Source organism: Pseudomyrmex gracilis, unplaced genomic scaffold (assembly GCF_002006095.1).
Source record: "Pseudomyrmex gracilis isolate BER0280 unplaced genomic scaffold, ASM200609v1 scaffold_247, whole genome shotgun sequence".
Classification (NCBI taxonomy): Eukaryota; Metazoa; Arthropoda; class Insecta; order Hymenoptera; family Formicidae; genus Pseudomyrmex; species Pseudomyrmex gracilis.
Genome location: NW_018020831.1, coordinates 198,763 through 213,469, shown reverse-complemented (window position 1 = coordinate 213,469; position 14,707 = coordinate 198,763). Strand labels below are relative to the sequence as shown.

The window sequence follows — 14,707 nt, the reverse complement described above, 5'->3', positions numbered from 1 at the left end:
ACGTAGTTGTGGACAACCGATTGCTACTAGTTAGTTCGCACGGCGCTCGTTGGCGCTACGAGCAACCGCCCCGCTTGCCCCCCGATCCCCGCGCCTATTCCGCAATTCAGTGACGCGTTGTGTACATTACTGCATTCTTCTAGCAGCACAGTGCGCATGCGCAAAAACGCGACTTCGCAACAACACGGGCAACAATACTGGTTCATGTCCGCAAAACGTGTATGTCGCGGTGCTGCGTGCTGCGCGACGCTTGCGAATTATATGTATATACAAAAATAACGCGTTGAAAACTCTAACCTCCAAAGTGCGCAAACTGGAAAAGAAATTTTTCCAAAAGGTATGTTTAGGAACCCTAACCTCCAAAAACCCATTCAAAAAATGAGTTTGATTTTCTCACAAAGGATGTGGAACTATTCGTTCAAAAGAGGAGCAATATATTTGTCGATCAACAAACAAGTTAAAAAGCACTGAAAATTGCTTATATACAGGCACGTTTTTGTGTATAGTAAGATGCCCTACTTTACATTACTTGTGACTTTACATTTAAATGCTCATCTGTTGTTGTTTACAGTCTGTTGAACATTAACGCGCAATGGGTGAAGGAAACGTTTGCTTTCAAATAGACACTGACAATCGTGAAAACTTTCCATCTGTTACTGCGTTCCATGTCTTTAGGAAGCAGCGAGATGCTTTTTATGATATACTGCGTATTTGGAAAGAGAATCACTCAGTACCAGGATGGGTATTTCAGATTGCCCTGGGCAGCAAAATACGAAACATGCTGACAATGTACAATGACTCTGTTAATTATTATCACATGGCTAGATTGTTCAAATCACAATTGCTGATATCTTGTATACAGAATGGATATCAGGTTTTTATTTTATTATGTTATTTCCGTTGTGTTATATAATTTTATACATAATAAGAATTTGACAAATAATTTATAAATAATAGGACGAAGTGGTAGATGAGGAGAGCATGAATTTTCTAAAAGCTTTGAAGCATGTTAATCCAGAAAAACTGACGCAGCTTAGTAAAAGATTTGTGACTCCCTTGCCGTCGCAGAGTCAGAATGTCAGCCCTTCGTTCCCTGGCATGCAAGAATTTTTCAGAGATTTTATTTTACACGCATTCAATCCCATATTTTACATACACTTAGAAAATTGTTTTGTTTACGAAATAATGGAGTTAAATGATACACAATTTGGTAATAGTGAAATAGAAGACTCAGGTACGTTATCTTAATATTTCTCTTGTATATAATACTTTAAAAGTGCATTTGTTTTCTATCGCTTGGTTTGTTTTACAGAGACAATGGTTGATGAACAAACGCAGCAGAAATTCACTACGTGCTTAGCCAGCTTAAGGCTTCTCGCGAAACTATTAGGATTTTTAGTATCATTACCATACAGATCTGAATCAAATACTAAAGAGATCGTTACGACTCAAGTGGAGATAAGAAGCAAGGCACGTAATATGACAACAAAATTTGTGAAGAGAAAAAGACACTTCCTAAGTCTCTAATAATATTTGTTTCTCGTTTTATTACATTTACAGATTTTACCATCGTTGAATCTACAAGTGTGTCTTCAGAACGCCATAGTTGAAGGCAAACTTACATTAACTATACCTTGGATAATCAAATATCTGGCCATGTTGGATATTGTGACACTGCGGCTACCGTATTACAAGCAAATACTAGAACTACTGTATTACATTTACCGTGCTGTTCTTCAGGTCGATCTTTCCGCGCCTGATTGCCTAATCTCGGAACAAGCGGCCGTGTTGCTTAAGTCTAGCCTGTGTTGGTTGTTCGAGATGCCAAATTTTCCCAAGGATTTCTACAACGGCTGGCAGAAGACTTGCAAAATCAAGGAGCTAAGGAATCTCAAGCAGCTCGAGAAGCTTCTCTTCGAAAAGAGAGGAAACTCGTATATTGCTGACTGCGCAGTAGTCTCTGCCAAATACAGTCTCGATAAATTAGATATAATCACCGATCAGACTATGCGTATGTGCTGCCCGCGAACGGAATCTACTTTCTCTATGTTTCAAGGGAATGGGACAAATCTTAACATCAACTCCAACAAACACATTACACCTGTTACTAGTCAATTACGCAAAGTAGGGAGCACAACTCGCACGAAACAGTTGGAAGTAAGTTGTTTCATTGCTGTTTACTTTTTTCTAGCATTGATTTATTGTACACATTTTATATGTATAAATCGTGAAACTTTGTTTTGACAGTTGCAACTGGAGGAAGCTTTTTTCCACGGTCAACCAGCCTCCACGCGTAAAACAGTGGACTTCGTTTCTGAACGAGTTGCATCGACCTGCATGAAGCATATATGTAACACTTCGCTGACTTCCTCGCGAGAAACGAATTTGGACTGTTTCAGAAAACTCTTGAAGCGAAAGCAGCACAACAAGCAGAGAGATTCAGACGAGCAGAGCGAACTGTCACTAAATTATAGTAAAGACTTCAAGGTAATATTTTTGTGCAATTATAAAAAAAATACGTTACATTGATGCAACAATCTATTATAAAAGCTCTGGTTACATATCGATGTTTAGGATTCTCTCGCAAACGATATGAGTACGTTGGCCAACAACGCATCAAAAGATTTGAAGGATCATTGCGAGAAAACGATTCCGGCAATGTGCGAAACGCGAGTCACAGCGTCGATAGAATCTTTGTTAGCGGAAGACTCTCTAACGGCGGTCAAAGAGATGTGCATAAAGATCGCGACCAGAATGGCAATAGAGCGCATAAACCAGTGGATTCAGTCGCACATTGTCGGCGGTTCCTTATTTATGAAAGACATGGAGCTCGAGATCAATAGATTTTTCCGAAACAATAGTCCTGTACATTCCAAACAGGAGAAATGTCACGACAAAGACGCACCTAGCCCCACTCTGATGATGGACGAGCTTCGAGTAAGATTTAAAATCCGTGTTTTTCAATAAAAAATATTTAAAATAATATTTAAAATTCAGACACAATATTCTGATGTAAATTCATAAAATATTGATGCATTTTTCCCGAAAACTATAAAAACAGTAATTTACATTACTGCCTTTAATTGATTAATCTTTGCAAGGCTTTGTGTTTTTACTCTTGTTTTTTTTCAGGGATTGATATGGCACTTAGTGGATAACAACGGCGCAGATTTAACAGTGTCATGTATATTGAACATTTTAGACAAATTGTATCGTGCTTTTAATGAAAGATGTGATCTACTGTCAGGGCCAAAGAAAATTTTGTATGCTCTCAGTATTGATTTTGCGTTATTTTTAGGTAACATTTGAAGAATGTCAAAATAATGCCAATTAAATTCGAAGGTAAAACGATAAAGTGACCGTGATGTGTATATACGTTTTTAGTCGCACACAGGACCGATCTCTTCACACGAGAGATCCAGGACAAGTTGATCAAAATTTGGTCGTTGGATGATCTGAAAGACGACGAGATCGAGTCGCCTATGCATAGACTTCTGTGTTCCAGAAACATTATGTTGTTGGCACAGCCTGAAAATGATGCGTTATGGCCGATCTTCGGCAGATTCTTAAAACGACTGTTAGACGCAAAGATTCTCGATGGAGACAGTTTAAGCGATCAGTGTGTGGCACTGTTCAGACAAGAGTGGCCTGTAGTGAGTATACGCGACGTACTAAGTTGTTGAAGAAGATAAAGGAAAAATGTCAAAAAAATACATGTGATTTTGAAATTTTCACAGAAAACACAGTTATTACCTAACACAGTTCCTTGCGAGTTTTATGAATTGATATAAAATGAAAAAGATTCGCATATTTTAATAGCTAAATTTTACTGTAGAATAATTTTTGCAAACTATTTTTACCTGCTTTTTATTGGCAAAAAATTCCAACTGTGTCTTTACTATGATTCATCTGTTCGTAGCCATTGTTGACGCTTTTATCAAAGTGTCTGACCGAGGCTATCGAGGGTTATAGAGCTACTGACGAGACGTCTGAAAAAGTCAAATATCTATTAAGCTGGGTAGCGGAAACGTACCAGGAAATTGATTTTTGCGACGATTACGGTTTATAGATATTGACGACGGGCAGTTCACACTGTCTTACACTTGAAGAAGTGCGATTATATTGTTAATATTTGTCTGTAAATACAAAATTTAATGTATATCGTCGTATGTATATGTGTAAAGTATTGTACATTCGTAGTTCTGAATATTTTGACGCTGAGACGAAGCAATCTTATTGTTGTACATATACATACGTAAAATGACGTATAATCTGCTTCGAAAATATATACGTATATGTGTATCGACGATTTATTTTATAATAATAAAAATAAATTTTACCTTTTTTATATATTCGGTTATTACATACATTTTTGTTTCTTTAGGTGATAAAGTAATAGAAATTATACATTGTTATAATTTTTTGATCTATAAAGAGATTCTTCACTTTTAATGTTAATTTTCTAATTATTGTCTATAATTTTCATTTTTTTAAATGTTTTTTTCGAGATTGAAGTGATAATAACTTTTAGAAGATCCATCATTTTGATTGATTTTGGTTCGCTGTTGTAGCAGACTGGCACATTGTCTTGACGCAATAAGGACCTTTTGTGCTTTCGAAATTAGGTCATCCACCTCTGTTCCATTACCATAACTCTCAATGGTCGTCCCACCTTCTTGCCTGAAAACGGCATCTAATCTCGGGTGCTCGCGAATAACCACAAATTCTCCCTACCTTTGTAAACGGGAATATAATTTTCATCGTTTTTCTCCGAAAATTTAATAAACAATTAATATAAGTAAGACACAGTTATACTTATTAAAATAAGTCCTTATTTGAATTCTTTCATCCAATTCTTTCTTTTGTTTTTTTTCCTTTCCCTCTGTCTTTGCTTTTATATATATTTTCCTATTGACTATGATTGCGGAAATATTGTATACTAACAGCAATTTTACTTCATAATAATACAAAAACAGTAGCGATGTTTACGATGCCAAAACTTATTTGTGCAAAGACTTATTTTTGCATTAGAATCGTAAATGGATACGCGAGTTTGAATATTACATACAGGTATTTTTATTTTATTTATATCAATAATATTTTTATTCTATTTGTCGAGTGTTGATTTTATTTATTTCTTTTCTTTTAGGCTTAATAAAAAGATAAGAGAGAAAATTTTTTAAATTATATTATTAAATATATTTTAGTTTTAATCATTTTACTAAAAGTTAATCAATTTTGATTGTTTTCTCCTAGCACCAATTAGTTCGACTGTCTTTTGCGCGTAAAATATTTTGCAGGATTGTTCTGGCCAACTTCAGATCGCAGATTTGATGTGTACTGTGGATGCGAGTGCACAGAAACATAGTCTCTTCATTTCGGACAAAAGTTTCTTATATTTTTCACTTATTCTATAAGTACATACCGATTGACCCAAATTCTGTAACATTTGCCAGATGTAAATATCGCTCGGTATTTCAAATTCAACGCAAATTATTTCAATTTTCGTCTATCAAGCACTGCGCACGTACATACAATCGCGTTTCTCTCGTTCTTTTTTTCGCAAATGTTTAAACATAATTCTGTAAAATATTGTAAGCGCGTTACATCAAAAGAATCGATTAAACAATGTATCGCGAAACATAATAGAAAGATGAAGATAATATGAAGATTAAAGAGAAAACTGTAAACGTAATGTATGCAACAAATCTATAGCGTGAAGGAGAAGAGCGGGAGAGATACTTGAGAGTTTTCGTAGATTCGGCGAAAGGAACGCGTTTCGAAATTCACTGCCGGTCACCGAAAATCTATAATGTACGTAACGTGAATACAGATTGTCGGTGTCGATGATAGTGAATTTTGAAACCAAAGTTGACGCTATTGCGCGGCGCGTTAGTACATGCGCGGCAAAGGTCGAACATAGGAATCGCGCGCGTTCGCACGGTACAACCGAGTCACTCGCAGTCGCGATCCGTGGCCCGTTGGGTTCGTTGGGTGCCGTTCGCAATTTCCGCTTTGTGGAAATCGTCGTATACGCACGTGATGATTTGAAAGAGATAAAAGAAAGAGAAAGAGATTGAGAGAGACGCTTGTATGTATTTCCGGGTATATCTATTTGTAGAATGGGATTTTTTTTCTGTTTGTTTTCTATCGAGTGATCGGTCGATGTGTGTACACTTTAAAAACGCAGTATTTCAACCGCACACTTAATCGATTCTTGTGACAATCGATACGCTAAACTGTCAACCGACCGAATGTCATTAGTCGTTATTACGGGACACGCAATCGGCAACTGGTGCTAATTGGTACAGTGCGCGCGACATGTCCCATTTCGCGCTCGCGATCGATCGCTCGTAGATCATGTCTGTCATCACGATGCGTCAGATATACATCGACATTTGACGTCTCGAAACGCTTCCGTCGAACACGAGGAACCGAACAGAACATCCGCCGTCATGTTATAAAGCACTGAACGTAAGTACACCTGAATAATATACGAGAGAAACACAAGTCTCTTTTCGGAAAATAAGAGAAAATAAAGAAAAGTTAAAAAGACAAGTATAAACACAAAATATGATAAACAAACAATGTGTCAGTTCTTGCGGTAATGCTTACTGCGGTTGAAAAAAACCAAAAAAAGAAAATTACGCAACTTCTGTACGTGACAAACTGCACGTAATTTTTTTTATCACGATAGAAAATAATGTGAATAATGTAAATGCGATAAAGAAAGCGAGTTTACGTGAGGGAAAATGTATGCAAATATTATGCAAATATTAATTATCTTACGCACTTTCTTCCAACACGCGACCGAAGCGAGTTTGACGAGAGGGAACAGTTTTCGCGCGCTTTTATAGCATCGTGAATGTCAAATAAGGGTTAAAAGCTCGTTAACGTTGTCGGCCACCTTTCGTCGGCGCTACACACGCATTAGCTTGGCTTGTTCCAAAGGAAGGCTTTGAAGGGAAAGACGTCATGGAACCTCTCAAGATGGGCGATGAATCCTTATTTCACGGCGCTTTGTTACAAGAAAAAAGAAAGGAAAACCGCAAGTTATACACACACACACACGTTAAATTCGTCGACCTTCCATCCAATTAGTATACGACGAAATATACGAGAAAATATTAGTTTTGGCAAAGATAACGAACAAAAACTTTCGCGAACATATTGATATTGATATATATGTGTATAAATACACACACGTACAATGTGGTCACAGTATATAGCTTATGAAACCGTAAACGCGATGATGAACGACGATACTTGAATAATAAATAATAGAAAAAAAAGTTACTTTTCCGTACACAAATTTCAAAAATTATCTTTCAATGACCGAGCTGTCAAGCTCGAAAATTGTGTGTGGCGCAATGTTAATTAATAATTTAAAAATGTTACCCGGCTGACAAAAAAGATCGATTAGATTTGCCGTCATACGTAGAAAACTTTTAACCGCCAGTATTGTCGTTACAAAGTTGACAATACAAATATTGTGCTCACAATTAACGAGTTAATTAAGTTTGATCGGTCAACACACCGCACCACATCACCGTCGAATATATTCGGTACACGTTTTCGCGGCGAATCTATACGTGTTTTTCGCGGCGAAATTCGCATTTGCATAAATTATATGGTTCACACACGCAATAAATTCTCTGACCAATGAGATCAATTTTGTCGAAATAAACAAACGTTTTTTATGCGTGTGTAAACGAATTTTCTACTACAATTACGTTACTGAATAAATCTGACTTACGTCATTTTCGAGAGAAACAGAATAAACGAAAATATATGAAATCTCTTTTCTCTCTCCGTGTTCTTTAGTTTAAATACATTTTTCTCAAAAGAACAAAACAAAATATTAAAATGTTGGAATTTTTCAATTGTTTTACATGTATGTAATTTAGAAAAAAGATTCCATCTTTGATACAATAAATTGTCTCAGAACACGTTGGACTTATCGCTTATTCTTATTTTTCTCGCGTTCTTTTACGGTGAGATTACATACACGTACGTCGGAAGTAGCGAGAACAACGCCTTTAACCGACACGTGTGCCAGTAGAGCGAATTGAAACTGATCCGACAGTGGTTTCTCGAGACTCGTCTCCGATTCTCGAAACGAGATCGCGGTTTACACATTCCTCGGATGAGCAATTTGCGGAAAACCGAGGAAAATGACGAGCAATACGAGCCCCAGAAGCTAATTGCTTTTGCCACTAAACAAAATTTACGAGCATTTAGAAACGTCGTGAGCACTCAAAGTCGCGCGCACGCCGGAACAATAGTTTATAATATTTCACCTCGCGATCGGTGGCATTAATCCCTCTCTCGCTCGCGATGATTTACCGGCGAAACTGCGTGTAACTTCTCGTAACGTCTTCGCCGTGAGATATTATTGGTCATGCATGAAAACTTCTTGAACTTTTTAATGAGAACAGCGCGAGAAAGAAAAAAGTTCCAACAACTTTATTAAAATAATGAAAGAACATTTTTTGTGTTTTATTAATTCAGTTGGTTCTTTGAAAGACTTGATTGTATTTTAAGAGAGCTCGAAATTTCAAAAGAGGCAACGAATCTGGAGAAAGAAGATCTTCTTTGTGATATAAATATAAATTATTATTAAAATCTCACAAGAGATATATCAGATCAAAACGTGTTTCAAGATCGTCTTTAGCTGAAACGCTTGATGAGACATCTTTTGCCGATACACAGAGCTGTTTCTTTCAGTGTGTTCTTAATCTCCGATGATACTCGTCGCGTTGCTTAAAATTTCATTTCTCGCGAAAATATAACAGTCTCTTATTACTCATAAAACTTTTTCACAAGAGACAGACAGCGGTTATTGTGGTTATTGTGGTTACCCGAAATCACGAGTTGCATTAAAAGCTTATTAATTCGAGTCTTTAGCGCGGTTTGCGAAAGCCGGCTATATAGCAGAAGTACTTGTGTGCGCAGCAGTAATTCAAGTTAATTAATCTTATTTTCTCTTCAGTCAGGTCAGTTCCCTTTTGTTTTCATTGAAAGAGCAAAGGTTTTCTTTGTTACTGCAAATAATCTTTTAACCGATTTTGCTCTGTCTCCGGGAATTAGATTTTATAATTTAATTTGCCAGACAACAACGACATGGAGACGCTATATAGCGGCGCGATTCACGGCTTTCCGCAATCCGGGGGCGGAATGACTTCCACGGGAATCGCCAGTGCCTTCGACCAGGACGGCGTGTTGAGTCTCGTCGTCGTCCTTGGGGGAAGCCTGTCCTTGGTGGCCTTGGTGTTCGCCTTTATCACGTACAGGTAAGTCTATTATTAAGAAGAACAAAAGCGGCCGTCTACTATTCTGTATTACAGAGGAATTTCTTATCTATACATATAATGTGTAATAATGAAATAAAATACAGAAAAAAATAGAGAATTTTATTTTTCTAATAAGTGCGAATATTAATGAAGAATCTTGCACGAATGTTTGTTAAAAATAAATTTTTTAAACAATATATTCGTCGTCGTGAAATATAATAATGGGGGAGAAGTGGCCAATATACGTGGCAAAAACCAAATCTTCGGGTAAACAAACTTCTTTATTCAATGTTGTACGTTTTGATTCAAAATTGGTTTAGTCTTCAGTGTTCGAATAATCATAAATACAGGTAGAACTCGGTCTCATTTAAAATTTTTTAAAATACAACGCAGCTGAGCACTTCATACGCTCGATTGATATTTATTTAAAAGTAACAAGTGTTGTGATCTTTCTATTTGGTCTTAAACTATTGAGTATATGAGCGATAAATTGAGTTTAATTTTTAATTTGTCGACTACACGTTCAATCTTGGGAACTTCAATTATTATTATTACAGTTTTCATCGAGCGGATATATCCGTTACGTTCGCTTTAGGCTGTTAGCAACAGTTTTCATTGGGCAGACTAAAAAACACTACAAAATGAGAAAATTAAATTTATAAACAGAAAGTTGAAAGGTAATGCAATCCAATACCGACATATACAAGATGTCTATACATATAAAGTATCAAGTTTTTATTCGTGAAATAACAGACGTTTCAATCTCCTAAGATTCGGATTATCAATAGTAAACATAGTTAAAACATTGGTTAAGTAAATTAAAATATTAATTTATTTAATTACGCACTGTGATAAGGATCCGTGCTTTGGGGTTGAAATATATGATACTTCTTGAACAAAAATAATTTACATACACCGATATCTTGTACATTGGCTCGCATTGCTTTTCAACTTTCTGTTTTTAAATTTTTGCAAGTTTACTCATTTATTAATAAAATTTATGTGAAAAAGTAGAAAGAGAAGGAAATTGATGAAAGAACCAAACAGAGAAAGAAATATATACATATATTATTCATACTGTTTATCCGATGGTTTTATTCGAAATAATTGTATGTCAATACATATATGACCTCTTCTTTCCGCAAATTTTATCAAAAACACAGTAAAGTATCGACGAAAAAAACAACAGATTTTCGCATTGTAACCGCGCGTTCCGAGTCTTTTAAACATTTCGTGACTCTTTAAAGGTTTTGGTAAATGTTCAGAAAAACGGAGCACCCTCGGAGATCAATGACCTTAACATATGTTGTCAAGGACACCTTTCTGAACAACAATCTGCAACTTTTAGTCGTCGCTCGTTAAAAAATTATAAACAAAAGAAGTTGCGTCAAAAACTGGTATTAATAAACAACTGTTACAATAAACTTATTTTCCAGCACCGTGTACATTTTGTTTGTGTTGTAAGCATGTAGGCAGGGGGGGCTGCGCCCCCCCGCAGGGGGAGAGGCTTCGCCCCTCCCTGCTCCCCCCTCACGAAAAAATGAAGAATTCAATTAAGTGTCGCTTCATGTCAAGATTGTTTACTCGACATATAAAGTGGAATATTACTTCGCATATATCGCCAAATTCTTTCGATGTTTTGCGTGTGACAATTAGTATGAGGATCTACGAAATTTTCTTTGTGATTTACTGTATGGTGAGTATAACCGTGCATAGTGATTGAGTAAACAATTATGACATGAAGCGACACTTGATTTAATTCTTCATTTTTTCTCGAGGGGGGTGCAGGGGGGAGGGGCGAAGCCCCACTCCCTGCGGGAGGGCGCAGCTCCTCCTGTCTACACGCTTACAACACGAATAAAACGTACACGGTGTCGGAAAATAAGAGTTCATTTATGATATTTCTTTTGTTTATAATTTTTTAACAAACGACGGCTAAAAGTTGCAGATTGTTGTTCAGGGAGGTGTCCTTGACAACATATGTCAAGGTCATTGACCTCCGAAGGTGCTCCGTTTTTCTGAACACTTACCAAGGTTTTTTCAGTTCTCTATATATTTCTTTAAAAGTACATCACTAACACACATAAAGTTTTTCCAGAAATCGATCAGGAAATTCGGCTGTTCTTTGTATGTCGATCACGTAGCCTTTATATCCTATTTTATCCGCTGTTTTCGACACATCGGCAATTCTTCTCTCGCGGATTCTTGTAAATTCTCATCGTTTCGCGCGTTGCACAGCTAATCAGAACACGCTTGAACTCTGGAAAAACGACATCTTTTAAAAATATATCCCACTGTGGCAGTCGTGCTCTAAAATTTGGTTTCGTTCTGAAAAGAGCTTCTTTTCTGTCGCTTTTTCTCTGCGATTTACTACTATCGCATTTACGAACAGTTACTTGAAAGATTTCATTTCGCATAGATCAAGAAATCGATGACTCGCACACTTCAAGCTCTCTCTCTCTCTCTCTCTCTCTCTCACTCTCTTTTCTTTTGTGATGATGTTCCAATTTCACTTTCAGACGCGAAATAAATCGTTGATGTGGAAACGAGATCGTTCCGCAAACGAAGAAACTTCAGAGATGAAGAAAAAGAAAGAGAGAGAAAGAAAGTGTCATGATCGGTCATTCCCCATTCCGGAAATTGCTGGGAAATGGGAAAACGCTCTGCCACAATGTTCTCTCCTTGCATGTTTTCGGTTCGATCGATTGATCGAAAAGGAAAAAGAGAAAGAGAGCAAGAATCCGGAAATATTCGATGCGGAAAAAAAAGTTGGACAAAAGCTATCGTTGCGAATGTCATCGATAAAACGCTGCCGTCTTTGAGATTTTATCCCATTCTCCTATCGCATGTATATCCCTTTCATATTTCGTTTGTACGTAGGAGAGATTCCGATATATTGCGAGAGAATCGGCGAGAATTTCTTTATACAACGTGGCGATGGAACTGAAGTTTACCGGCATTGAGAAATATCCTTCCGATATCGCAGATATTCTCCTGTAACTGTTACGAATAACAGTAGAAATGATCTCGGAGATATTGTTTTTTTTCGTCTTTCAAGAAAAGCAAAGTTAAGGAGACGCGGCGTCTATTGCGAGATTGTTCTAAAATTTTTTGATTCTAATTTTTTGTAGAATCGTATCGAGTTTAATGTATAAGTTGTATAAATGAACACACAATTCTCTGTCAAAGTTTTGAAATGTAATTTAGTTTGTTTCACTGTTCAGTTATAGTCTGTGAATTGCCACTTAGAAAAATAAACTGTAAAAATAACTAAATAAAAGCTTCGAGAATTTACGTAGTTTCAAAAGTCAATTCTGAAAGCTTTGTTTCTTCTTCCGTCGTCGATAAAACGCCGTGTACAAAGTGATGAAATCTCACAGCGACCACGAGTGTGTTCATATTTCGTTTTTGCTAATGGAGTTTCCTGTTTTCACAAAGATTTACCAACCTCACCCGCGTCCAACTAGATAACACACACTGCGCGCGTATAAATCTACTCGTAAAACACTGTATTTTCTTAAGGCAAATGAGTATGAAGTGCAACTAGTTAGTCGGTGGAACGAAAGTCGGTTAAAAAAATATCTTCTATGTTCTTTAACAATAAAATTCTCTCTTTTTCTTTCGTTATCTTCTCTTTCCTACTGATTTGATTTTCTGTAAAAATTCTATCCGCAAATCTTTTCTCTTTTCTACTTTTTCTCCAGTTTTAAGTACGACGAGGAAATAGGGATCGCGGTCATGTATATATTTGCACTGCCATATCAAACTATACAACTCGACATCCCAATATTACAAACAAAACGTTATTTTGTATCATCGTGATATTACCAGTTTTCTTAATTGCGTTTTTTCATTTTTTATTATTTGTTATTGCTGTTATGGTTCAATTTTTTATTCATCGTTTATTCGTCGTCGAGAAAAGAAAATCGCTTTACGTTATATCGCAGTGTTTATTGCGTTCTTGCACGTATAAATGTTACGATTATTCTTGCGCGAAATATAATATTAATATTCCGAAAATTGCAATATCCTCGCGCGGCAGCGCAACGCTCATCGCGCGATTAAAGATAAATTACGGCTTTTATATTTTTTGCGTCTCGTATTAACCGGATATCACATCGAATATCCGGTATCTATATGGAATGTACTAACATTGCTGGAATGCTCGACCTCGTTGCAGCGATTTTATCGCCATTCGACACATGAAAGACGTTTGATGATGATGACGTGTTACCGGTGTAGGATTATTTGCGGTTGTCACTAAACTGCAAATATTTCACATTGATATTTAATCACTGATATTTTCATTCATTGATATCAATAGTTATTTACTCGGTGATAATATTCACTCATCGATATTCAACGCGCATTAAAATATATCGCTTATTGACACCACTTGATTATATTTCGCTTATTGCTATCGGATCAGCTTCCAAAAATAATTTTTATTATGAAATAATTATATATATGTATACATGTATATACTTTGCATAATTATCTTATATGAAGACTACAAAAGAAGAACTTGGATAAGTCAATTTTTTTGTTTTTGATGTTTTAATAGTTAAATTGAAGTATTTTAATTATCCAAAACGAGAGAGGGAGAAATTCTTGATAAATTCCGAGATGTAAGCATTTTTATAGAACGTGTAACAGAGAAATACATATACGTTTCGAACTTTACAATCGCTCTTCTCTAACATTACGAAAGTGTGACTTATCAAGTTCTTCTCCTGCGATTTTCATATGTAATTGCAGTTTTTTTATTTTACGTGTCCGGATATAATAAACGATATAAAAACTTTCTTGATTAAAGCTAAAATATTGGAGCAGATGTTTTTTATCAACAAACACGCGTCTCGAACCAAGTTTTGCAGAACGGATGAGAAAGTGATCTCTATTTTCCGAATATAAATAATAATAATAATAATAATAAAACAGAAAGAAAAGTACACGCGCGATTCACGGTAATAGACTTTCTCAAGGAATCCATACGACGTTAACAAAATTATTGTTAATAATCTTTTAAAGAGAGAGAAATTAATGATTAATAATGTTAATTCGACGTTAAATAGTCGAATTATTTGGAGATATATAAATTTATATATTACCATACTAATTTTCCTTCTCTTTCTACTTCTACAATCAAATCCATTATATATATATATATATATATTGGATACGCATGTTGAAAATGGTTAAATAACGAGCGGCGAACGATAGAAATTAAATCACATTCAATTTCAGTAACGATAATCACGCGATTGTATGCGAATAGAATCCGGAAAATATCTGAGAACCGGACAAAAACTTGTTATTATTCGAAACGTAATATTCATCCGCGCATACGTTTATAACGGACACGGTACTTTAATTTCTCGTTATATAGTTTTTTTTTTTTTTTTTTTTTTTTT

General features: G+C 35.9%; 2 protein-coding genes across 3 annotated transcripts in view; both read left to right on the top strand.

Annotated features, from left to right (window-relative positions):
• Positions 1–145: 145 nt before the first annotated feature.
• LOC109859205 (codanin-1) lies at positions 146–4,350 on the top strand. 2 transcript variants are annotated; one of them, XM_020437212.1, is made up of 11 exons: positions 146–337; positions 402–488; positions 572–874; positions 958–1,234; positions 1,313–1,470; positions 1,561–2,157; positions 2,248–2,487; positions 2,575–2,937; positions 3,133–3,298; positions 3,385–3,653; positions 3,920–4,350. In XM_020437212.1, exons 3-11 carry the CDS (start codon positions 593–595, stop codon positions 4,067–4,069), a joined length of 2,502 nt encoding a protein of 833 aa, XP_020292801.1. In that variant the 5' UTR covers positions 146–337; positions 402–488; positions 572–592; the 3' UTR covers positions 4,070–4,350. The 2 variants fall into 2 exon arrangements, with proteins under 2 accessions (XP_020292801.1, XP_020292800.1); XM_020437211.1 differs by having other exon boundaries at positions 146–488.
• Positions 4,351–5,977: 1,627 nt separating this feature from the next.
• LOC109859206 (adhesion G protein-coupled receptor E3-like) overlaps positions 5,978–14,707 on the top strand; it is a 69,910-nt gene continuing 61,180 nt past the window's right edge. Inside the window, exons 1-2 of the mRNA XM_020437213.1 lie at positions 5,978–6,474; positions 9,113–9,293. Of these exons, the coding sequence (XP_020292802.1) occupies positions 9,124–9,293 (170 nt within the window). The 5' untranslated portion in view covers positions 5,978–6,474; positions 9,113–9,123. The remainder of the gene's footprint in view (positions 6,475–9,112; positions 9,294–14,707) is intronic.

Bases quoted from the DNA above. Each gene is read 5' to 3' on its own strand.
- LOC109859205 (XM_020437212.1), top strand. From the start codon at position 593: ATGGGTGAAGGAAACGTTTGCTTTCAAATAGACACTGACAATCGTGAA. The intron at 875-957 runs GTTTTTATTTTA...TATAAATAATAG, and splicing joins GTATACAGAATGGATATCAG to GACGAAGTGGTAGATGAGGA. The intron at 1,471-1,560 runs GCACGTAATATG...TTACATTTACAG, and splicing joins AAGTGGAGATAAGAAGCAAG to ATTTTACCATCGTTGAATCT.